Source organism: Saccopteryx bilineata, chromosome 4 (assembly GCF_036850765.1).
Source record: "Saccopteryx bilineata isolate mSacBil1 chromosome 4, mSacBil1_pri_phased_curated, whole genome shotgun sequence".
In the NCBI taxonomy this organism is placed as follows: Eukaryota; Metazoa; Chordata; class Mammalia; order Chiroptera; family Emballonuridae; genus Saccopteryx; species Saccopteryx bilineata.
Window position 1 is genome coordinate 264,839,273 of NC_089493.1, and position 25,929 is coordinate 264,865,201.

At 47.2% G+C, this 25,929-nt stretch overlaps 1 protein-coding gene across 8 annotated transcripts in view; it reads left to right on the forward strand.

Annotated features, from left to right (window-relative positions):
* Positions 1-25,929, forward strand: part of CUX1 (cut like homeobox 1) — a 373,287-nt gene that overhangs the window by 303,928 nt on the left and 43,430 nt on the right. For 6 of the 8 annotated variants that reach the window (XM_066274464.1, XM_066274469.1, XM_066274468.1 and 3 more), the window contains 3 exons: positions 1,723-1,888; positions 2,406-2,462; positions 24,216-24,518. The exons of the other annotated variants lie outside the window; for them this stretch is intronic. In XM_066274464.1, the coding sequence (XP_066130561.1) occupies positions 1,723-1,888; positions 2,406-2,462; positions 24,216-24,518 (526 nt within the window). The remainder of the gene's footprint in view (positions 1-1,722; positions 1,889-2,405; positions 2,463-24,215; positions 24,519-25,929) is intronic. 8 annotated transcript variants of the gene reach the window in all.

Consider the following 25,929-nt stretch of genomic DNA (forward strand, 5'->3'; position numbering starts at 1 on the left):
CCATTACCTATTGATTTAACCAAAGAGCATAATGGGTCATCCACTCCCAAACTTCTTGAAGGGCTGACTGGTGAATGTTCCATTTGCAGCAGCCCAGTTGGGGACCAGGTTCTGGGCTAGATCCTCTCATCCACAGTGCTCCTTTAGACCACTCAGGCTCACTATGAGGGGGATGGTAAAGTTGCCACTTAATAGCTAAGGAAACAAGGCACAGGGAAGTTACCGGTAACTAACTGAGACTGGCAGCTAACTGAATTTGAGTCCTGCCTCTGCTGTCGAGTGAAGCCCAAGGCAACTCTGCAGGCTGTTTTGACCAAAAAAAGATCTGATCCCATAGAGAGAGGATCAGTGTGCAAAGACACAAAGGCTGTATAAAGCAGAGTTGTACCTTTCTCATAATTCAGAAGGTACTTGGGTATTGTCCAAACAGCGGGGAAGGGGCTTGCCCAGAAGTGCACAGCTAGAGGTGGCTCCCAGGCCCTTTCTGTTCTTGGTACTTCCTGGTAACGAGATTCTGGATAACAGGGATTTACCAGGCCTGTAAAATATACGTATAATAAATATAATACCCCAGGATCGTTTTAGATTAAACAGTGAATGCTGAGTGCAATGAGAAGCGCTCCATTGCACTCAGAGGCAGCCTCCCTGAGGGGCATGTGGCTGGGTCGGCAGTGGCCACCAAGGCGCACCCCTCCCCCCACTGCGTCCACACTGCCCTGCCTTTAGTTCAATGTTTGCAGTGGACTGTGCTCTGAATCCTTGCAATATATGATTGTGATCTCTTTGTCCTGATTTTGCAAAAGGTGATGGGGGGGAATAGAAATGAGGATGAGAATCTAAAATCCCTTGAAATTTCTAGTTCAGTGTTGTAAAAATATCATTTGAGAACATTTAAATAGACATTTGTGCTCATGCCTTAAATTTAGCAGACTTAATAGTGTTGAACTTGTTTGGCCCATGCGTGCAGTTTATTCTGGAACTTGAGAACTTTTCAAAAGAGTGATCGGATGCAGCCCCTAAATATCTCTGGGCTGCATCTGTGTCCTGTGGGGGGTGTTTGTGCCCATACATATGTATGTCCATATGTGAGCATAAGAAAACTTGGGAATGTATGTGTGAGTTGTCGATCGTCTGCAGTAAGTTTTACTCCCAGACTGGCTCCCCCATTTTCACCAGTCACCTCTGGGCCCCCACCGTAGAGCAGGATGTGATCAGAGAAAGCCAATCTTTCTAAATGCCAACTTGGCCCAGCACCAGCAAAGGAGACTGGCTTCCAACATCTCGCCAGTATCCGCTGCTTCTCAGTCTAAAGGGGTCCTTGGCTCCAGCTCCTTAGCCTTTCCTGGCGCCACCAGGCAAAGAGCAAGATGGTTTCAATGTTTCCTCTTGGGTTGTCAAGACAACGACCCCACAACCTTGGCAAGATCGAGACCCCACCCCTCTCTTTCCCAGCCTGTCTCTCCCTGGAAGCTGAAAGCTGTGACTATAACTATGGCTCCTCATGCCAGGACGTCAGCCCACCGGTGACCTTGAAAGCTTATCCCCCACCTCAGGCTGTCACCATCCTCCAGACAGTGGTTCTCTGCTCCGCCCAGAAGCGCTCCCTCTTCGTGTCCTCTGTCTGTCACACCTCCCGCATGTTTTGTGCATATCACTGAAGCATTTTGCAGCCTCACACTCAACCCTGGGCGCTGATGCAGTGGTCTCTGTCTGCCACTCCAGGTGCTGGGCCTGTCCCAGGGCAGTGTCAGTGACATGCTGTCCCGGCCAAAGCCATGGAGCAAGCTGACCCAGAAAGGCCGCGAACCCTTCATCAGGATGCAGCTCTGGCTAAACGGCGAGCTGGGCCAGGGCGTCCTGCCGGTCCAAGGACAGCAGCAGGGGCCAGGTGAGGGCACCCCCAGGCTTCTGCGGGGAGGGAAGAGGGGCATCTATGTAGGGAGGCAGCCAGTCACATGGCACTGGAGGCTGAGAACTGCCCCCCTTCCTCCACCACCTGTTGCCATGGGACCAACTTTAGTTTTTAGGAGAGAGAAGATTGTGCCTAGCTAATTTTATGAGCAGCAGAAAATGAGTTACCAATTAAGAAAATGCTGTTTATACATAAATATAGGTAAAAGTCAAGCCGCTAAATCAGGGAATCAAGAAAGAAAATCAGCCAAAGGCACAGAGGTGAACCAGATCACAGGCAACAGCTTCTGCCTGTTTCCCAGCCAGGGGACCTTCTGCCAGCAGCTCTTTCCCCGCCTGTGTGGACACCGCATTCTGGCCCTTCCCCATAAGGAGTGAGGAACCCTCCCTTAGGCCTGTGGGACCTTATGCTGTTCCTTCCTGTGCTGCAGTGAGGAAGCTTTAAACCCCTGGGCTTTTTTCCTTATTTAATTGTATTTCTTTTTCTTATCTAGTCCTCCACTCTGTGACGTCACTACAGGACCCCCTGCAGCAGGGCTGTGTGAGCTCAGGTAACTACCCGATTCCTTTTGCCATATATGCTTTCCTGTCCTCTGGTCTGGAGCGGGGAGACTCAAGGGATCCCTTGTTCTGGATTGGGGAGCTGGGTATCCTGTTGGCACACTGCTCTCCTTGTGGTTGTAGTTTGTGATGGGAGAGAGAGCCAGCAGCTGAGTGCAGAGTTCCTCCAGCGTTTCCTGCTCCTCACCACATTCTTTCATGTCTGTCGGCCTCCAGTGTGAAGCCCTGTGTTCGGTGCTGGGGGCTGCAGTTCGAGTCTGGGACAGATTCTGTGCTCAGGGCTTTTACTGATAGGAGTGCCAAGGAATGGGCATGTGTTGCTTTCCCAGTGAGGTCATGGTAGGGGGCAGTCAAGTTTCTCTGGAAGATCCAAGGCTGCCTTCAAGCAAGAGGGAAATAAAGGCACAGTTCAGTGTGCAGCTAGATGGAGAGCCAGTGACACTCAGCAGAGAGGGGCTGAGGCCAGGACCCAGCCTGGGCCAAGTGGTGGAGGGCCTGGGATCTGGGCCGACAGCATCTGAGAGCTGTGACATCCTGGAGATGGCACTTCTGCTGCGGGGCCCCCTTACTGCAGCGGTAGGGTGCAGCCAGCCACGAGCCCGGGCTCCTGACCCCCTTCCATGTCTCACTCAGCTTTCAAGAAGAGCCAGCATCATGAGCTGTTCCTATTTTTTCCTTTATTTTTCTAAACATCTTGATTAGTCTCCATATCCCATTGATTCATTGAAAACACAAACAAAGCTAAGTGAGGAGCGTGAAGCCCGCCAGCCTGCTGGAAGTTTTACGAGGGAAAACATGTGTAGTGAGGGAACAGCTGGGCGGCAGCGGCAGCTACCGCCGCGAGATGCCAAACCCACGCACAGATGCAGCCAGAGCGCATTGATTGCAGTGAAGTTCCTGGTTGGGTTTTTTGTTTTGTTTTACTTTGTTTTGTTTTAGGTGTCCCATTCTGATTTTGACCAGAATGGAGGTTGGAAGGCTGTATGTTGCCCAAGCTGTAGGTTTTGTCTGGATATCTAAATGGAGTGGTTGTCCATCTGAAGAAAGATCAGGACCACCTCCTCCCTCCATTTCTGGGTTGGCCTATTTAATTCGCAAGTACTGGAGAACTTAGTCAGTCCTGGCTCACATTCAAAATTCATCAGGGAAAATAATGGACATAGTTGCGTATAGAAAATTAGCCTTGGCTCTCCTGCTCTCACAGAAAGTTGGCCTTCTCTTAAACTTGGGAGCATTTGCTGCCCCATCAGAATCAGGACTGAATTTGGCAGAATGTGACTGTTTCTTAGATCAAAACCCCCCATTCTAAATAAAACAGGAAATCTGCAGTTCCAGGTCAGTTCTGATCAATGCCAAAACCCTCTCCGTGTCCGAATAAATCTTGGAAGAATGGCTTTTTTGCTTTTTATTGTATAGTAGGTAATCGCTACCGTGCTGGAACATTCATGCATCCTACGAAAAACACACCAGGCTCCTAAGAGGAATGTAAATGATATTTGTAAGATATCAAATTACTTTATACAATAAAGTGATGTAAAACTCTTAGGGAATCTGCAGATTGGAGGAGAAAGGAAGGAGGAGGCAGTGAGCCTCTGGATAATAGTGAACACTATAGAACTTTCCAGTGGTTTCTATAAAGAAGTGAGTGGCGGCGGTCATCTCAGCAAGACAGGAGATGGATTGAGCTATCAATAGAAACAATAATTATGGTGACTGGAGAAATATGGGAAAATATTTCTTATATCCTAGAAAAATATACACTTTTATTTATTTATTTTATTTATTTATTTTTGTGGCAGAGACAGAGTCAGAAAGAGGAACAGGTAAGGGACAGACAGGAAGGGAGAGAGATGAGAAACATCAATTCTTCATTGTGGCTCCTTATTCATTTATTGATTTCTCATATGTGCCTTGACTGGGGGGCTGCAGCAGACTGAGTGACCCGTTATTCGAGCCAGCGACCTTGGGCTCAAGCTGGTGAGCCTTGCTCAAACCAGATGAGCCCGTGCTCAAGCTAGCGACCTCAGGGTCTTGAACCTGGGTCCTCCCCATCCCAGTCCGACACTCTATCCACTGCGCCACCGCCTGGTCAGGCAATACACACTTTTAAATATTGTGGTAGCTAAGCAATAATATTTCTCTAGAATCTAGAAAGTGTTTCAAAATTGAAAGAAGGATTATTATACAGTGGCAAGATTGTGGCTAGTAGTTTTTCTTGTTTGAAATTTTTTATTAGTGTTATCTTTAAGAGTGTTTCTAAAAATTAAAGAAGTTGTGCTTTTCAATATGTGGAATTTAGATTCAAAAAGTAGAATTATAATGATGGTAAATTATTGGGATGAGTGACTATAGGAGACTCCAGAATCTTCTGAGACATCTTTAAAAATTAGTGTCTTTGAGGAAGCATTCAGCATTGTTCTCACCATGGTTACCTCAGAATCTTTCTAAGAGGCCTGCAGACCCAGAAGGATGCTTTCTCTTGGTGATGGCTCCATGAGGCCTCTACCTCAAGGCAGTTTGACTGCAGGAAGGTAATTCCAATCCTGTTGGTTTCTTCCTAAATATCGATGAAAAACAATCAAGTGTCTGAGAATCCAGACCTCCAAACTAGTGAGGTCAGTTTAGCAGCCTCCCAGGTGTAGAAGGACTTTGGAAGGCTTGCCTTCTGTCCATAGCCCTTCAGTAAAAGCACAGTTTTCTTGCCGAGACCCTATGGACCTAATGCATAGTGCTGTCCTTAGTTACCATGGCGATAAGGTGCCCCGGAGTGGAATGGCCTCACTCATCTGAACAGCAAACTGCTGACTCAGGAATCTATTTTCCTCACTAAAGAATTCCTGTCTGCCTCTTTCTGCCCAAGTCTGTTGCCCCTCAGTGCCTCCATTTTCCTTAATGATGTCTGTGTCAAACTTGCTGATCAGTTTTACGATAAGGAGAGAGAAACAAAACTGAAGTTTCAGTTGCATCATTTTTTTTATCTTCTGGTAGTTAGAACCGTTTCTGAATGCTCCTTTGATGATCTGAGCACTGGGGTGATGGCCTTGGGCGTTAAGGAAAGTTGATGCCATTTTTAGCTAGTGACCTGTGCTTTTTCTTGGTAGCTCTTGGGGCCTTAACGAGTAAGAAGTATTCGGGATTCTATGCCAATCACACAAATAACTTTTTAAAACAAGTTTCTCAAGGACAGACTTCAGATCATATATTTTCTGGTAGTCTAGTTTTTTGCAAACATTTTTGTATTGTCTTCTTTCAGATTCCCAGTGTTCAGTGTTGTGGGAAGGGGGGTCGGTGGTTGTATACAGAGTCCCTTTGATCTAGCATGGCAAACCTATTTGAAGGTTGAATTGCAGCTAGCCCTTTGAGGATTGCTTCTTTAAGTCTCCCTTTTGTTTGTCTTCCATCCCAGATATCATCTGGCAGCTTCCGAGCACTGCTTAGCAATAGACCCGGGGGAAGCGAAGGAAGCTCTTATAGAGAAGGGGAGGGAGGGGCTAGCAAGGCTTGTGTTCTCTGAGTGTGGCCTGCAGTTATTGCTTACCATTAGCAGTGTTTTTAAAGGGAAGAAAACATAGACCTATAGGGAAGGAGTGGGGGGAGGGGTGTTTGTAGGTAGGTACATAGTTAAGTAGATATGATCCTTTAGTAAACCATTAGGTTTTTTTCTTTTTTATTCCTTAAAGCTCATTTCATATTCACAGTTCCTTGGTTTGATTAATCTTTTTGCCCCTAAGGAAGAAAGAAGAAGGACAATTCTAGAGGGGGTGTGGGGAGAGGAACAGATTCTCCTGGCTGCCACCTTAGAATAATTATTAGGCACAGAAATCTGATAGAGGAAAGTCACCCAGTACCCTCAGCTTGGTAACTTTTTTAAATGGGAGCATTTCATTACCATAGCTAACAAGCATCCACCCCAGTTTCAGAAGGATTATTGCAAACTGTACAAGCAAAGGACGGCCCATTCTCCTCAGATTAATCATAAACTATCCGGCTTTTTCCCAGCATGCCAGTCAGGAACTGTGGATTCCAGGTCTTCCCTGCCCGTGGAGAATTCCATGGCTCCACGTTGTTGTTTTTCAGTCAGCAGAGTATCAGTTGCCTCTTAAGAAGACAGCTGCTGCAGTCCGTCTCTAAAGTGGGTGGTCCCATGTGTGCCCCTCTGATAATGACCACAGGGCTGTGTGCTGTGCATGGCCTTACACAGCCAGGAGATCTAGTGGCCACAACCCTTCTTAGGGACAGGCCAGTGTTTCTTTCAATATGCACCATGATTTTTTTGCCTTGTACCCATGAGATGACCAGGAAAATATGCCCAGGATTTTAGTGCTTTGAACTTAGCAATAGAATTTGATGCAGCTTCCTTGAATAAGCAGTCAATTCCTCAATTTTAATGACTGAACCAGGGTGGGGCATTTGGATGCACTAACAGAAAAAGGAGGGGCTAGTTGCATCCCCAGAAAATTCCATAGCACTAACACAGGAGTCCCCAAACTTTTTACACAGGGGGCCAGTTCACTGTCCCTCAGACCGTTGGAGGCCTGGACTATAAAAAAAACTATGAACAAATCCCTATGCACACTGCACATATCTTAAAGTAAAAAAATAAAATGGGAACAAATACAATATTTAAAATAAAGATCAAGTAAATTTAAATCAACAAACTGACCAGTATTTCAATGGGAATTATGCTCTTCTCACTGACCACCAATGACAGAGGTGCCCCTTCCAGAAGTCCGGCAGGAGCTGGATAAATGGGGGGCTGCATGCGGCCCGTGGGCCGTAGTTTGAGGACCCCCGGTCTAACGCAAGCAAAACACCATTCAGAGCCTTTGATTGGATTCAGTTGGGGTTTTTTTTCTCTTATCAGCATAAGTCAGTGAAGGTAACTTGGTTCTCTCCGAAAGAAATTATTCTGACCTTAGTTTATTTTGAATAGCAGGACACGTTTGACTATAACTGACTTATACATAGCCATAGACAACAGGACAAAAACAGAAACATTCTGGAAAGCGCATGTGAACTAGAAAGAGCCCCTCCTTCAGCAGATGGGTGCTGTTCATCATTTTGCCAGGGGTCCAGCCTTCTGTACCACTAAAGATGGTAGTCAAGAGAACTATGTGCCCTATTTCTTTCTTCTTTCTTTTTTTCTTTTCTTTTCTTTTTTCTTTCTTTCTTTCTTTCTTTCTTTCTTTCTTTCTTTCTTTTTCCTTCCTTCCTTCCTGCCTGCCTGCCTGCCTGCCTGCATTAGGATATATAATATATATACATATTCTTGATATACATATCAAGAATGCCATAATGGAATTTTCTACTCTGAGGTCAGGAAGGACAGGTTTCTGGATTCCGACACAACCTACCTTCCTATTATCTATTATCTGGTATCTGGTATCTGGTATGGGTAGCAGTGGGTCTGCGGATAGGCCCTGGTGCTGAGGGAGCCCCAAGGAGGGGGTGGACCGCAAAGGGTGAAGGAGTCAGGGAGGAGAGCATTCTAGGTGGAGAGCTCTGCAGATGCAAAGTTCCATCGATGGGGGAACTTTCAAAGGTGAAAACAGTAGAAGCCCCTAATTCAGAAACCTTTTATTTTTCTTTTAAAGTGACAGTAGGAAGATGAATTGTGGTTGAATTTCATCCTTTCTTTGTGTAGAATACCACCACTATTGCTTGCCTTAAGGCTTATATAGTAAGAAAAAGTATAAATGGCAGAAAGAAGGGAGGGTCCTTGCTCTTTCAAGATAAGCTCTGTGGCCTGTCCAAGCAGTGGCGCAGTGGATAGAGCTTCGGACTGGGACATGGAGGACCCAGGTTTGAGACCCTGAGGTCGCCAGCTTGACCGCGGGCTCATCTTGTTTGAACAAAGCTCACCAACGTGGACCCAAGGTTACTGGCTTGAGCAAGGGGTTACTCGATCTGCTGAAGGCCCATGGTCAAGGCACATATGAGAAAGCAATCAATGAACAACTAAGGAGCCGCAACGAAGAATTGATGTTTCTCATCTCTCTCCCTTCCTGTCTGTCTGTCCCTATTTGTCTCTTCTCTCTGAATCTCTCTGCCACAAAAAGAAAAGATAACTTCTGTGACCTGCCTCTGGTGGCATTGGCTGACCCAAAGCCACATCTTACTCCAAAGCACTCCTTCCCATTGTAGGCGGCTCTTTCTTGAGAGGACATGGGCTTCAGCCAGTGATTGGTGGCAGCCCACCACAGTTCTCACCAGTCCCGTTCTAGAGAGAAGACAGGACCAAAGCTGGAAGCTGAATAGGGTGTGTGGAGCTCAGAGGTGAAACCCCTTGCCTAAGAACGTAGGAGGTGGCCCACCAGGAGCCAAATTTGTGACCAGAAAAGAGCTTCCCCTGTTTGACTGTGGAGGGTACAGGCGAGGGTCTCAAGACTTGACAGGCAACAGCATGGCCTCCGGTGTGTGGAGTGCGGGCACTTCTAGCACACTGAGATGGTCCCCACAGCTGCTGACTATGCCCCAGGCAAGCTGAACAGTTCAAGGAGAAATTGTCTAGGGCTGCAGGACAGGGTAAAGATGTTACACGGGAAAAGATGGGTATTAGTCAGTGTGCTATGGTGGCCCAAAGCCCAAAGGGCGGTTCTTCAGCCTCATGTAGAGAAAGACCTTGTTCAAATCAAGGGAGGGATGAGGAAACTGTGAGTCGGGAGTTGTATGTGTCCCAGAGCTAACCAGGGAGGCCTGGGACCCCAGCTGAGGCAGGGGTTAGGGCATGTCCCCCAGGGTCTTGTAGGGTCCTTTCCTGCCTGGAATGCAGTGTGGTACCTGCTCTGCCACCAGTGAGGCGTCTCCCAGTGTCTGCCAAGATGGTATAGGAAACAGTGCTGTGTGTTTATTTTTAATCAATGTCTTTTAAACAATTTTAACCTTATCTCGGCTGAGCTAGGGTAAAAAGGGGTTTGGTTGTGCTTAGCTAACCCTTGAAAAGCAATGAGAGACAGGCTGTGCATCCCAGCACCCCCAGAGCAGCCTCAGAGGAGGGCGAGGCAGCGCACTGGGCAGCCTGCACCTGGCCCGCAAGGGCAGGAGGGGAGGGCGCAGTTCTCACAAGTTCTTTGGAAGGTGCTTGATCAGGATGACCTTCCTGTGTTCCCCGTGTGTGGACACTGCCCTGTCAGCTCTCGCAGCCATCCCTAGCATTTGTGGAATTCGTGGTGGAGATGCCTCACATGATCCTGACACCCTGTAACGTGAACACAGGAGGGCAGAGGAAGTGTGGAGGCCCTTTCATGCTTCTAACACGGGTGGGACAAGCCATGCCCGCCCACCCTCAGGGTACACTGCACCTGCAGACCCCGCACAGGCTTCCCCGGGCAGCTGGCCACTGAGTGAGACGGCTGGCTGCTCAATGTTTCATCTCAAAGGAGCACATGTCGTCACAATCCCAGGGAAAGGCTGCTCCAGCATAGCTAAGCCTCCAGAGTTCTGTTCCGAGAGTGGGATTTGTCGCTGTGCCTCTCCAAAAGAAGAGCAGAGTTAGAGCAAGATTTATTTAACTGTTTATTCCTATTACTTGTAGGGTTTACCAAATAAGTAAAGTGCACCGTGGTTACAAAATGCAAGGTTTAAAAGGGTTTACACCTTTTTAAAAAACAACCTTCCTCCCTTATCCCCCAGCCACAGTCACGCTCCCCCAAAGCGATCCTGTTCTCAGCTTCCCGCAGATGGGCTGTGCAGCTAGGTGTCTGTCCCCCACAGAAGGGCCCGTGCAGGGCTCTGGGCGCTGGGCTTTGCTTTTCTCGCCAAGCAATAGATGATGGGGACTTATTAGGCCAGAACCCAGAATTTTTCCTCTTTTTCAGCTAGAGGGAATTCTTGTATCTGGATATACCGTATTTTTCGCTCCCTAAGGCACACCTGACCATAAGACACACCTAGGGTTTTAAGGAGGAAAATAAGAAAAAAAATATTCTGAACCAAATGGTGTGTTAAAATATTTAATAAAATACCGTATCTTTCACTCGATAAGGCGCATGGGAATTTTCCCCTCCACTTTTGAGGGGAAAACGTGCGTCTTATGGAGTGAAAATATGATCCATATTTTATTTAACCAATTACTAATGAGAGATATTTAGATTGATTTTCACAGTAAAACATGAACTGTCTTACGGTAGCCAGCACACATGAGCAACAGTATTACACAGCAGGTGCAGAGCACACTGCCATGGGCTCGTCCTGCCTCTGCCACTTAGGACTGTGTGGCCTTGAGCAAGTGACTGGACCTCTGTGGGTCTCTGCTTCTTTCATAAAATAGGAAGAATAAAGTACCTGTGTCCGAGACTGCTGGGAGGTTTAAATGAGTTTGTTTATAAAGGCCTCCAGAGCAGCAGCTTCTTTCAGCCACAACCGTTGTGTGTTGTTTTGTGTCTGTAGAATAATGTATCTGCACACACAAAGTGTCAGCGTGTTGCTTTAAAACAGAAAAGAAGTCCAGCCACTCATTCCTTGTGCGGAGATGAGCAAGGGTAAGCATTGCTGCGTGGCGGCAGCACCCAGGGTGCCCTGAGGGAGGACCTGCATGCGGCTCTCCCATTCCTGGCTTCTCTGAAGTGCCATCCACCTTTGGACGTTGTCCTTCCATCTGCCATTCCTTACAATTGGCCCAATCTCTTGAGCTGTAAGAGTGAGGCAGCTGGTAATCAATCAGCCCGGCCATTTGGGGGCAGACGAGCGCAGAACCGGGCTTTGTTTGGATACAAGGGTGGCCCCTGGTATGGGGGAGTGGCAGCACCTTCTCAGTCCGTTCCCTCAGCTGCTTTCCCCAGACCTTTCGTGCTGGCACACCCTAACTCCCCTTGTGGAGGAGGCCCTGGCAGGCCCTAGTCACAGGCCTCTAGACACGTCTCCTGTCTCTCCCTTTTAGACTTTCTTTGGGAAACTGAATTTACAGTACATTGCGCATTTAGTACAAGAGGCAAAAATAGGTCAGAGGAGCAAATGAGGACTTCAGTTTTCATTGGTTTGGTTCTAGGGAAGGATGAAGAAGCTTAAATGCCTAAAAATCCTCAGCTAATTGTTAGAAAGTGGTTGGAATAAAATGAGGAAATGGCATGTCTGCATCATGTGTGTGCCCCTCACAGCACTAATAACTTCACTCCTTAATCAGTAAGTGGGTGTGATTCTCTCCCCCCACCCCCGTCCTATGGATTGGGAAAACCAAGGCTCAGGGATGAAAGGCAATTTGCCCCAAGTCAAGAAGGAGGTGGGAGAAGCACACATGGTCCTGAGACCAGTGGCCTCACTGCCACGGAGATGTCACAGGGCACCCAGGTTCAGACAAGTCATCGCTCAGCCCTGAGGACTTGATCCCGCCACAGTGGGTGAAGGGTTGGTCCCTGAAACTACACTCAGAAGTCAAGGCCATGTTGCAAAACAAGGAACAGAATTGGGTTTAATTATAAATGGATAAATGCCAAAAATCTAAGACAAAAGCAAGAATGAGTCAAAAATCAGATACCTGAGTTACCTTGGGATGCGTCCTGGTATTTCTTCTGGGGAGCCGGGCGGGGAGGTGGCAGAGAACCCAGCGATGAATCAGTGGCAGTCAGACTATCAAGTTTTGCAACAGAAAGTGTTTAATTCACGTAGCCTATGATGCAGGTTCATGCTTCTTTGAAACCTCTCCCTGTCTAAATCCAAGGAAAATACACCTGAGGTCCTTTCTCTGCTAAAGGATCGCCCTGCCCTTCAGCTGTCCTGCCCTGCCCTGCCTGTGGCCCTAGGCCAGCCCGGGATCCTGCCCTCAACCCCATATGGACTGGCCCTTGGGCCACCCTCAGGCTCCCCTTAAGGGATGGGGAGGGGACCCCGATGGATCGGAGCAGCCAGGAGGCTCCCTCACAGGCTTTATCTTGATTTTGTTTCGTTCTTCCCTTCCTAAATATAGCCAGAGTCTGAATTGGCAGATGTTGCGTTTGTCCTTTACAAGAGGACCAAAATTAGTCTGTCATTTGGCACCTAAATAAAGCAGCCAAACTGCCTTTGTACCAGTTTCACAGGGAGGAGAGGCTGAAGTTGTAGCATCTCACATGATGGGGGAGCTTTCTCAGAAGCCGGAGCAGCTCCTCCAAGCCGCAAGGACTGAGGAGAGGACACTCGGCATCCAGAGGGGCACGCCTTCCCCCGGCTAGACCTGAGTTGCCCTCAGTTTTGTGCCACACAGTTTAAATACCTCACAGAATTGGGAGAGGGGATCAGTACTCTGCAGAAATAGCACTCAAAACAGCGGCAGTTCCTCTGATTCTGGGAGGAAGAGAAGAATCTGTCCGGAGTGCCTGGAGCTGGGTTAGCAGAGGGGCTCCCCAGGGGCGGCAGAAAGATGTTATAATCAATTACCACATCATAACACTGATGTATGATAATTACTGAGTGTTTCTCCTGAGATAGTGCAGCATTTGGCTGGGATACAGTTCTTTCATGGTCCACTGCCTGATTAATATGCAAATAATAGGCTGATTGCATGATGAATGCAGAAAATGAGTTCGCTGATAACGTGAGCACTGAAGCGGGAAGATGATAAATTACTTTTACTGACTGTCCTACATTAAGTACCCTTTCTCAACAATTTCATCACAAATTAAGTAAAGCAGTATGGAGAGATTGGGAGGATGTGTAAAATAATGTACCTTAATAGCTTTTCTAATATCGTCGCAGACAACAAAACGCCACTTGGTTCTGCTCCACATGGCCTGGGCTCACATAAGGCCAGATGAGTTCGCTCACCTGCCTATTGTTGGGAAGCTGGGAAGCAGCCCCCACAGCAGTGTGCTCGGTGGCTGTAGTCAGCCATGGACTCTCTAAGGAACATTCCATCATAGCCCGCACGCCAGGCTGCCCGGCAGTTACTGAGAGCGGACGGGCCGCTCTCGGGGCGGACGCTGGAGCCTCTGCACAGACGGACACTTCGGAGCCCGCTGTCTGCCGAGGCGTTGAGGGCTTCGGAGCTGCAGGCCTAGAAGGCTCAGGAAGTAAACCACCTCTTAGTTCCTCCAACTCTTAGAGATCTGGGGAAATGAATTCTGCTATTTGAATTTTAAATTTTAATTTTATTTATTTATTTATTTATTTTTTACAGAGACAGTGAGTGAATCAGAGAGAGGGATAGACAGGGACAGACAGACAGGAACGGAGAGAGATGAGAAGCATCAATCATTAGTTTTTCATTGCGCGTTGCAACACCTTAGTTGTTCATTGATTGCTTTCTCATATGTGCCTTGACCGCGGGCCTTCAGCAGACCGAGTAACCCCTTGCTTGAGCTAGCGACCTTGGGTCCAAGCTGGTGAGCTTTGCTCAAACCAGATGAGTCTGCACTCAAGCTGGCGACCTCGAGGTCTCGAACCTGGGTCCTTCCACATCCCAGTCCGACGCTCTATCCACTGCGCCACCTCCTGGTCAGGCGAATTCTGCTATTTGAATGGCAGTGTGAGCTGCCTGCCAGCAAGTGGAACTAGAGGTAAAGGACGGGCAGGTTTGCCCAGATCCAGAACGGAACCCTGAGGGAAGAGGGGACACACGCACAGGCCACATGCATGCACACGCCCACGCAGTGATTAATCTGTGATTACAGCAAAGCAGTTTAACTAGAGGGTTTGTTTTTTCCCATCTCAGTAATATATATTTAGACTGTTTATATGACATACATTTTCTCTTAATGCACAGGGACGCATTGATAAGTGTTCATACACACAGCTGGTTTGTTAATAAGGTTACTGAAAGTAATTTGAAAACATTATTTCTAAATCAGTATGGATCTGTAGAAAAGCTGGGAACAGGGTGAGCTGTGCTCCTGACGCAGGGCCAACTGTCACCGTGTCACTTCCACAACCTTGTCAGACCGAGTTCACTGCAATAGTTGAATTGTAATTTAATTTTGAATCTTCCCAAACTCTCCTTTTGACGTGCATATTCCCTTCAGAGCCTGTAAAAGATACACAAGAAAAATAATGGAGCCTGAGGGGGAGGACCAAATTCCCACCCTGAGTCCCGTGCGGAGCCCCACCACACGAGTGCAGTCTCACGTGCTCAGGCCGAGGACGGACGCCTGAGACCACATCACCTCGGCAGCGGCCCCCAGCTGCACCTCACATTGCGCAGATTTGCTAAGATCATTTGTCCCCAGTTTACTTGCCCAGTTTGGGGAGAAAACAGGAAAGTAAAAAATAATCCTAAGAATGATGGTTTACAATGGGAGTTGCCAAAGTCTGTATAGGTCTTTGAGTGACTTCACAGCAGCAGTCAGCAGCAGGTGTTTCCTGCACCCTTGTTCCTCACACCAGTTCAAGGTGACCAGCCAAGCACAGACGGTCCCGGGTCCTCCCTTGGTGTTCCACCTCCATCACCTGACCTCCCACCAGACCCATGTGTTCATCACCTCTTGCAATGAAATACACTCAAAAGTGAGCCCAGCCTTTCTCCCCAGAACAGCTTTCCTTCTGACGTTCCTTGTTTCATGATAGCTCCCCTGGCCCATAGTCACCTAAGCCAGAAGCATAGCAGCCTACCTGGATTCTTCTCTTTCTCTCCCACCACTCCTCTCCCATCCCAAGGACACACACAGTTTCTAGTTCCTAATCACCTGTCAGATTTTCCTCTTTCGGTTTCCACAGCCCCCCGCCCTGGCTCGAGCCTCAGGTCATTCCTTCATGCACAGTACTGTATGTTTACAGCCTGCACGTCCAGCTGGGGCACTCCCCGTGCCCAGCCCCAGCCTCGCCCTTCAGTGTGACCGTGCTGTGAGCACCCACTACCTCTTGTACATCTTTGTCCTAACCCTCATTGCAGGGTCTTTGTGACAGTAATATCTCACTTTGCTTAGTGATATCTCCCTGGTTCACTGCTGTACCCTAACACCTGGCACTTAGAAGGTTCCCTTTTTGAGTGAAAGGCACAGGCCCTATCTTCAAGTGGCTTAGAAGTCATGTTTGGGGAGATAAGTATAAATGGCACATGTTAAATAGAAACTTTGCTTTTATTAAGCAAGTTTTCTTTGTTAATAAAGTATTTTGGCATCTGTCACTATACGAAGTCTTTCTGTGTATTACATGCCTCTGAGTTCGCTCCAGCTCCTGGCAACCCAATGAATAAGTGACGTCCCCAGTGTCCTGTTCTCAACAGCCCTGCTCAGCTCCTGTAGACACACACCCATGGCTTCTTTTATGGAATCACATTCAGTCTTCCTCTTTTCCTGCTGCCTTCCATTTTTCCAGCATTATTTTCTTTTCCAAAGAAGAGCTCCTTAGGCTGACTTTTAAAAATGTGTTGTTGGCATTTGCCAAGTGGCTCAGTGAATAGAGCTTCGTCCCAGTGCACCAACGTCACAGGTTCAATCCCCATCTGGGCACATACAAGAGCAACCAATGAATGAACAACTAAATGGCGTGAGTTGATACTTGTCTCTCTCTTTCTCTCCTTTCTCTCTCAAGCTCTCTCAAATCACTGGGGAAAAAAATGTGTCATTCACTCACACACACCAGCACCTACTGTCTACCAGGGCTTTGATCTCATCCTAGCTTTACTTCAGTCCTGGCAGGGGGTTAGTGTGTGTAGGGGAGAGAAATCATTGCTCTTCCATTTTATAGAAAGAAACTAGAGCTAACAGAGTTGATGTCTACCCTTCCTGGGACAGCAGAGGGTCTCACACAGCCCCTCTGGCTTCTCCCCAGGTCTTCACTCCACCCCACCCCTAACTTTTCTCAGGTTACTCTCTTCGATTAAAAAAAAGAGTGATTTGGGCTCTGGTCAGTGCTTCAGTGGATAGAGTGTCCCCTTGGAGGCCCAAGTTCTCTGACTTGAGTCCAGGATCTCCAATCCTGAGGATGCTGACTTGATCCCAAAGGCACCAACTCAATCTTAAGGGCACAAGCTTGATGTTGCCATTTCAAGCCCTGGTCAGGGCACAGAGAAGCAATCAATGATACAACTAAGTGAAACAACAAATTGATGCTTTCCTGTCTCCTTTCCCCTCTCTCTCTCAAAAAAGGAAAGGAAAAAGTGATTTGGTAGGTTTGCTGAGACTTCTGGCGATTCATGGCCATGCCCAGGCTGGCTGAGGGGCAAGAATACTACACCTTACTATGTGGTTAGGTTACTTCTGTTTCTGTCCCCTCTGGGAAATGTCTAGTGGCATGGCAGGAGGAGGGGATGTGGAAAGTTCCTGCACATCTGTGACATCTATTAAAGTACCCATGTATTTTGTTTTAAATTCCTGCTAAAGTCATACTACTCATGGCCCTGGCCTGTTGGCTCAGTGGTAGAGTGTCGGCCCAGTGTGTGGATGTGCTGGGTTCGATTTCTGGTCAGGGCACATAGGAGAAGTGCCCATCTGCTTCTCTCTCTCTCTCTCTCTCTCCTCTCTCTCTCTCTCTCTCCTCTCTCTCTCTCTCTCTCTCTCTCTCTCTCTCTCTCTGCCCCTCCTGCAGTCATGGCTCAATTGGAGCAAGTTGACCCCAGGCACTGAGGATGGCTCCATGGCCTCTATCTCCGGCGCTAAGAAGAGCTCGGTTGCTAAGCAGTGGAGCATCACCCTCTAGTAGGCTTGCCGGGTAGATTCCAGTCAGGGTACATGTGGGAGTCTGTCTCTGCCTCCCCTTTTCTCGCTGAATTAAAAAAAAAATACCACTTATACTCAAAAACAGAAGCCTCCATGTTTTTATATAAGCTGTGTCTAACAAGATAAGTGACTATAGAAATAGGATGGTAGTCCTCACGGGATCGTGAGGGTCTGCTGTTAGCCTTAGAAGCAAGGTCAGACCCCAAGGAGCCCATCAGTGCTGTCACTTCCACCAAGGAAAGATTTGGTGTTCGGAGTGAGAGGGTCTAACAATCCTGGGTAGCACAGGTTTGGCCAACTTGTGACTAAATTAGATGGCTGTCCACCTTTGAATCAAAGAACCTAATTATTTCTAAAGAGACTGTTTGGCCAAAACCCCTCAGGTGATAGGTTTCTTCAGAGCTGAACCATGGGAGCATGTGATCAAGTCCTGTGTTTCAGCACAGCATTAGTATCTCCGTCACAATCTTTACCTCCGAACTCAGCTGGGAAGCATGCCAGCCTGGTGGTCACCCTGTTGTGGCTATGGAACTATCAGCACTGTCAGCTGGAAAGGCCCTTGAGCTGGGCAGGGTTCATCCAGGCCACCAGGGCTCCTGTTGGGTAGAAGACACCAGCATCGGGCACCACAGAACCTCCCGCGTGTCCTGGCACCATCGTACCACTCGCAGCTGCCAAGACTCCTGTCCCTTCTGGCTCCATCTTCTCTCTCTGCCTCTCCCTGCTCTCCTTCCCTCTGTCCTTGTGTTCCTCCCTCATTCACATTTACATGTGCCAGGCCGGGGCTGTGCTGCTCCCCAGCTCTGCCTGCTAACCCCCTCCCGGACCCCAGTCTTCTCCCTTCTTTCTCCCATCCCCCTACACTTGTCTGTCTTTAGAGGCACTTAGAATTTCCTGGTTTGGCATGGGCTCAAAGCCCAAACTATGGACATAATGAAAAGTGGTGCATCAGACCAGCCGCCAGTTAAATAATGTTTGGGTTCTTGTCAGAATGTCACAGAGTACCCTGTCATTTTGTTTCAGCAACTTGTCCTTCTGAATGCACAGTTCGCCTTATGGCATGCCAGCAGTAAAAATGTCACTTACAATAATTACTTTTTGGTGAAAATGCTTGCTGACTTCCTACCTTCAAGCTGTTTTTTACACAGTGGGGAGATAATAAGAAATGACTTTATCCTGACTGCTCAAATGAACACTAAATGGAATTCGGGTTATTATTACTGCAGATAGAGGACTGGGTATGGAAATTTAAACAGTAGATCGGATAAACTGCAGAGAGATTTGCCTCTGAAAATTATGGTGGGTGTGCATTTTCAGTTGGCTCCTATTGAAACTTAAGGCAGCTGTTGTTTGCCTGCTGTTTTTGGAATATAATATTTTTCATAATCCTTTTATAGTTCCTGAATGGCTTGTGTATTTCAGAGGGCCTTGAGTCACTGTCTCTGCTTTCTGTATATTACTAACCAAGCGATTCTTATGCAAGATCCAAAGCCTTGCAAAAAATGGATCTGCACAGATCACTTTTTTAATGTAGCACCTTAGTATTGCTGTCAAAATTGGATAGCTAGACCATTAGCTGGGCTTTTCAAATATGCAAATTACCCATTTCCAATTGTTCTAGTCCTACAGGCTGCAGACTCTTTGAAAGCAAGGTTTGTGTCTAATTTGTCTTAACTGCCTAGCAGAGTGCGTGACACAGAGTAGGCGCTTTAAAAATGAGTGAGTGAATAGGTGAGAGAGCGAAGAGAAGGCAGTCATGATACTGCATCGCCTGTCAGACAGAGGATGGATAGAAACCTGGAGGGTTTCGACTCTTGATCTGGTTCAGATCCTTAGTCCATCCATTTGTCCTGGACCAAGTCATGCTGGCTCCCTGAACCTGTTTGCTCACCTGGAGTCCTGCCACAGGACTGGAATGGAGGTTGCATGAGACAGTGTGTAAGCACCCTTTGTGCGCTGCCCCATTCCTATGTGTACTACATGGGCTGTACTTCCCTCCCCTCATCCCTGTTGTGGGTTAGCTTTCTGTGGCTCACCATCATGTTTCTGAGACTCATGCACAATGATGTGTGGAGTGTAGAAAAACCATGTCCAGTCACTCTGCCACTAATGGTCACACAGGTATGGGCACTAGCCCTGCTGTACCGGTGGCCTGCTTGGGATATGCAACATCTGGCTAGTTCCTGGCTTTGCCGTTCTGGACACAACATCTATGTCTGTGAAAAGAGGGAACTGGATATACCTACCTCACACAGTGAAGACGTCGTGAGGATGGAATTGGTTCATTCCCATGAGTTTAGTCAATGCCTGGCCTGCAGTGAGTGCACGGGAAATGTTAGCTTACATAGTAGCTGCTATTACAAAGTGATGAGAACATGGGGTTTCTTAGTACTGTCTTCCTTCTTACCCCAAGACACCCCTGCTGCAGTGCAGCCTCTCCCAGGTAGCACCCACCTACCCATTGCCCAGGTGCCAATGTGGAAATCACCCATTTTCTCCCCCTTCCTTAGCCCTCCCCCCATATTTACTCAGCACGCAGGTCCTGCTGAAGCTACCTCGTAAATCTCTCTTGAACCTATATCCCTGCCCACTCCCTGCCTCTTCCAGGCCACCTCCCGCTGTCCCTGGACAACACTACAGCCTCCTCAGGACCTCCTGACCCCAACCTTGCTATTGGCAAGTTCATTCTTTCTACCAAAGTGACAGTGAGCTTATTGCTTTCTTAGTTTTTAATGTTAGGTCTATAATATTTGAAACATAAAATTTCAGATTAATGTAATGAATACCCACGTACCCATCACCAAATTTGACCTTATCTTTTGGTCATAATTCAGTCCTATATTTTAAAAAAAAATAAGACATTAAAGGTAGAGCTGAAGCTTCCTTCCAAAGTTCACCCCTCCTGACCCTGAATACGCTCTCTATCATTACTGTGCATGACTTCACACGCTCACTGTGTATCCGGGCAGCCACCACACATACAGTATGGCACTTCCAGCCTGCATACGAACGTTATACTCTGTTCCCTTCCAAACCCTGGTCTGTGGGTTCACCATCATGCTTTGGATGCCGGTATGTGTGGCTCCAGCCTGACATTCTCACTGCTGTTTATAGCCCATAGTATATTGTACGAACATGCCACAATCTAGAGACCTAGTATCCTGGTGATAGACACTATTTTCAATTTTTTGCTCTTTCAGACAGGGCCTCAGTATACATCCCAATGCCCGCTTTGTGTCCCCAGAAGAGAAGTGTCGCCATGGTGAAGCAGTGAATTTCCCTGACTCCCCAATGCAGGAGGCCGATTCAAAGGCCCTGCACAACCCAGCCCCTGGGGGCCTCTGTTTGCCTTGTGTCCTTGCTGCGCTGACTTTCATGCCTCAAGTCCACCAGATGTCTAGCATACTTTCTTTGCCATTCATACTCTTCCTGACTTACATGGCTGATTCCTGTTCATACCTGAAGTCCACCTGAAATGTCGCTATACCAGGAGGTCTTTGATCCCTCATGTTTCTGAGACTCATGCACAATGATGTGTGGAGTGTAGAAAAACCATGTCCAGTCACTCTGCCACTAATGGTCACACAGGTATGGGCACCAGCCCTGCTGTACCGGTGGCCTGCTTGGGATATGCAACATCTGGCTAGTTCCTGGCTTTGCCGTTCTGGACACAACATCTATGTCTGTGAAAAGAGGGAACTGGATATACCTACCTCACACAGTGAAGACGTCGTGAGGATGGAATTGGATCAGTGTCCCCCATCTGTCTATCTCCCATCAGGACATCTGTGCCTTTTAGCTACTTCTATTTAATGACCATCTTCCCTGTAGGTGTGAGCCCCAACGGGGCAGGCCCACCTCTACCCATTCACTGCCATTTTCCCAAAGGCCTGACTCAACAGACTCAGGGAATGAGTGGAAGAATGAGTGGATTGACACGTATTCATTTATTCTTTCCAGTTTTTCCTGAGTAAGTTGTTACTGAAGTATAATTTATAAGAATTTTGGCAATCAAGACATAGCATAATTCCATCTTCCTCCCCAGAATTCCCTTATGCCTCTTTATAGTCAACTCCTGCCCTCACCCCTAGCAACCACTGATCTGTTTTCTGTCCCTGTAGTTTTACCTTTTCTAGAATGTCATCTAAATGGTATCATACAAGATGTGGCCTTTGAGTCTGTCACCAGGGTCTCAGTCTTGTCCCAAGCACTGTGGAACAAATAGCAATAAATCATGAGGAGATTTGTGTTGAATGTAAGGGACCTTTATATAAACAAATACATTTAATATGATTTAATAACTGCTCTTTTTCTTTACATCTAACTTAGATTGTGTTTCTTAGCAACAACGATGCGGCAGGTTTGTTCCTCACTACAACCCTGTCTGCGTTTTTCAGACAAGGAAATCGGGATATTTCAAGAAGTGAAGAGTCATATTCAAGTTAACATTGCTGGCTCATAGAGGTTGCTTTAATCCTCAAGTTCAGTGCCTTAATCCCAAACCCAGGACTCTTCATTTTTGTTTTTGTTCTTTCAAAAAGTGTTGTTTTAATCAGAAGGTTCCACTTACTAATTTTTGGAAAAGAAAAAAAGTAGTGTTTCTTCTTTTCTTTTGACTTATGTCCCTTGTTCTGTGACAATGGTGAGTCAGATGACAAGCATCTGTCCCCCGACACCAAGGGGCCCTGCCACTGGAGCTATGGTGCTTACTGGAAATAGCTTTCTAAAGAATGACTCTTTCTTCCACCATGATGTTCTGGATGTGTGGATCCTGTTAACGCCAGCAGATCCATTTGCTGTTTAATCTGTCTGTGCCTATCCAAAAACATGGTCCAGATACTGCTTTCTGCTACCTGGGACCACCTGTGTCTGTCAGTGAGTAATTGTCCTCCAGAAAGCACACCAGCTTCAACTTGTCTTACATTTGAGACACAGACTCAGAGAGTGAAGTTGCAGATACAAGCTGGCCCTGTACATTTCCAAGGCCCAGGGGTTTTGTCTTGGGGGTTTGCCTTTGTCTATAGCCATGATCTGGAGCTCAGAGGGACACCGGCCACATGTGATAAGCGCCTCTGTTCTCTCAGGGTTTCTTTATGGCAAAAAAAAAAAAAGGCTGTCAGCAGCTTGCCGAGAAGCTAGAAGATGGGAATGGACCACCACTTGAGTTATTCAGGGAGCTCTGCTCAGCTGGCGCCCAGAACAAAACAGGGAGAGCACCGTACTGTTTGTTAGCCAGGCAGCCATGCTTTTGACCTTGCTGTGGGTTAAAGGACACAAACCTGAGAAGAAATCTGTTTATCATGTGGGGAACTCATGCCATCCTTGACAGTATACAGTGAGCAAGATGGATGATCTGCCAAATTGGTCCCTCGCATGGGTGAATCAGGGCAAATTTACAGTACAATTCCTTTGCTGCTTCAGATACAAAAATAACATTTGCTAGATTTTATATCCAGTTGTCTTATGACCTGGAGGTGAGCAGAAAGGAGAAATCCGATTTGTAGGATTCATATTGCTTTAAAGATTTAAATGGACCATTTCTGCTTTTATGTCTGTCTCTTTTACATCTTTCACAAACCAGAGTTGTTTTTTAACCTGATTTTCCTGGTTAAGGATACAGGTTTATATATATGCTGGTGGAACTCTGAACCAGTCTAGGACAATAGATGGGTTTATCGGTTGAATTGCAATTGTTTTATTTGGGATTTTATCTGCCTGAGTATTTATACAAAATATCTCTTATATTTGGAATGTTTTTCATTCTCTTGGGTTCAGAATGAGTTGTTATCCTAGATATAATAACATGTCCAACAAAGGACACTTCAGTCATATGGTCAGTTGTAATTCATTTATTACTTGTTACATTTTGTTTAGTGAAATAGCAAGTATTTTGGGAGCCACCTGTATGTGCTGATGTTCACTGAGTGACCTGGCCCCTCCCATCTGGCGCTGTGGGGTCTTACCATGTGCCATGCTCAGTGGGGATGGGGGAAGAGAATGCGCCATGACATGGAGCCAAGTGCAGATTTTTACCTTATGGGTAAGACTGTGGTGCTATATCAATTTGTGTTTTCCTTAGACACAGTCTTTCTCTATAATTGAAAATCAGGAAATGGCCAGAGCCTTTATTGCAGACATCCCAAAACTAGAAAAAATGGCGAGTTTTACATGTGGTCCTAACAGAGGCCAGAAGGAGCTGACCACCCACCAAGAGCATGGGGTGGCGTTCCCCACTGGTCACATGCAACAACAAGACTGAGGCCCTCCTTAAGAAAAGAGGGTGTGGTCCCTCCCAGGAAGCTCAGTTGATTAAAGTGTTGTCCGTATACATAAAGATTGTAGGTTCTAACCCAGTCAGGGCCCATACAAGAATCAACCAAGGAATGCATAAATAAGTGGAACAACAAATCGATGTCTCTCCCTCTCTCTTTTTCTATCTCACTCTCCCCCCTCCACCCCCTCCCTTTCTTCCCCTTCCTCCCTCTCCTCCCCCTCTTCCCCCTCTCTCTGAAATCAGCAAGTAAAAATTAAAACAAGAAAGGCATGCATGGAGACCTGACCGGCCACACTGGCCTCTCTCCGCTGGGGTTGGTGACAGTGCAGTGTGGCCCAGGCAGAGCTTGGCTCTCAGGAGCTCCTCAGGGTGGGCACTCATCTGCTGACTTCCTTCAGTTTGGGAGCTGTGGAGCCTTCTGGGATCACAGTGAGAACCAGCCTAGGGCCCTGAGGCTTAGCGCTGGGCTGACAGGTGCCAAGTTGGGGCTTTAGGTCTCCTTGTCAAGGCTTATCACTGGTGACCATACATGATGGGCAGCCCTCATTTAAATAGATCCATTTGTTTTTCTGGAAAGTATGAACAAGATTAGTATATATGTCATAATCTAGGCAAGGTACTTCTGAATTAATATGACATTTTTTAACAGAATGCCCTTTTATTGAGTCTTCAGAAACCTTTTATTTAAACCTATAGTTTTTCTTCTGTTGCTATTATTTTTTATGTTTTTAATATTGAAAATGACTGGTGACTCTGAAACTCTAAAGTAATCCACACAGATCAGTAGACTGCCTTCTGTGTCCTTCTTACAGGGTGTTTATTTACTGTCCTGGGTAAGGAAAGTAGCTGTACCTGGTGGAAGGTAGCTATTTTCAGCCTCGGTTTTCTGTGTGCTTTAATTACAGAGAGCACGCCAAAGACCTCTGCCAGCTGCAGCCCTGCGCCCGAGTCCCCAATGAGCTCTAGTGAGTCGGTGAAGAGTTTGACCGAACTGGTCCAGCAGCCCTGTCCCCCCATTGAAACAAGTAAGGATGGCAAACCACCAGAACCCAGCGACCCACCTGCTTCAGACTCCCAGCCCACCACCCCACTGCCTCTCTCCGGACACTCGGCCCTCAGCATTCAAGAGCTGGTAGCCATGTCTCCAGAGCTGGACACCTACGGCATAACCAAGAGAGTCAAGGAGGTGCTGACTGACAACAACCTTGGTAAGTTCCATTCAGGCTGCTAAGTCCAGAGGTGTCAGGGCACTTCCTATTAGAGTCTAAGGAAGAACAGGTGGAGGAACCTCAGGCTTACCCAGCCAAAGCCTTTAAGTGTTCATAACATGTCCCACAGTTGTGAAAGCGAAGGGGCTCATAAAAGTGCTAGAGTTCTATGGGTCAATCCCAGTCGGCTCCTCACCACTACACCCACTCCAGAACCTCTTAAAAGATACGCATTCGGGGTTGGAGCCTACTCAGACTTTCCACTCCAACCGCCCTGATTGGAGCATGCCCAGTAGGGCTCCAGGTCCTTGTGGGCACCAGAACTGGGCATGAACAGCATCAGCCCAGCGGCATCTGGATGGCGTAGTGGAAGAGTCTGACAGACTGCGTTCAAATGCTAGCTCTTCTGCTTACTGTGATACAGAGCATGCTGGTCTCTGAGCCTCCTCAGTGAAAGTAGAATAACAACGCCTACCATGGGGTCGTGAGTAGCAGCAATTGCTAGTACTCTGCCTGGCAGCTAATGGTCCATTATTGTCACCCCTGCTGCCTCCTGAAGCCAGCTCCATTCCCAGGCCTCCGACTGGGTTTCATACCCGGGCCATTTTCCTCAAAAGTGCCACAGCCTCCCGGTGCTCTGCCTCATGGGGCTCCCTCGCTGAGGGCTCTGTGCACCACTGATTGGTGGCTTCAGCTGTAAGAACATGAGGGTGTTTAGTCCCTTCAAACCGCTGTGCCCCTGCGGGACAGCATTGACCCAGTGGGGTTATCCTGGTTTAGGCAGGCAGAGCTGGAAACAGCCACCCCCCAAACACCTATGGCCTTATTATTGCCCAGTTCTAAAAGTCGGTTAAAAGAGCATTGTTCTCTGCACCGCATGTTTAAACGACCCCAAAGAGTTATTGATATTTGCCTCATACCTTCAAGAGGGGCCTTGTGTATCTGTTTTTCCCAGGAGATGGGGAAAGAAGGGAGTAGCCGTGAACTGAGTTCCAGGAAAGTCTGTATAGTAACCTCACAGCCTGCGGGTTAGACCAGCTTGTCTGCTCGAGGCCTTATACCCAACTGCTTGTGCAACACTGAATGAGAGGAAAGTGATGTCCACTGAGATCATTTTTAATTAATTCATAAAAATTAAAAGTTAGCTGTTGACTTTTTTAAATGGTTAAGTCCCATATGTCCATCAATTACTAAAATGTGCAGGGTGTCCTAGATTTGTGTCATTCCTTACCTCACAGTCTTATGACAGGTCCAAATAAGCAGGCCTGATACATTACTGCTGCCCACTCCCTAATAGGAAGTATCATTTTATATAAATTTGAAGATCAACTAAAGAAAACTCATTTTCAGACACTTAAGTTACAAGATCGCAGCTATCAGATTATGACCTTAAAATCTCATGGTTGGCCTT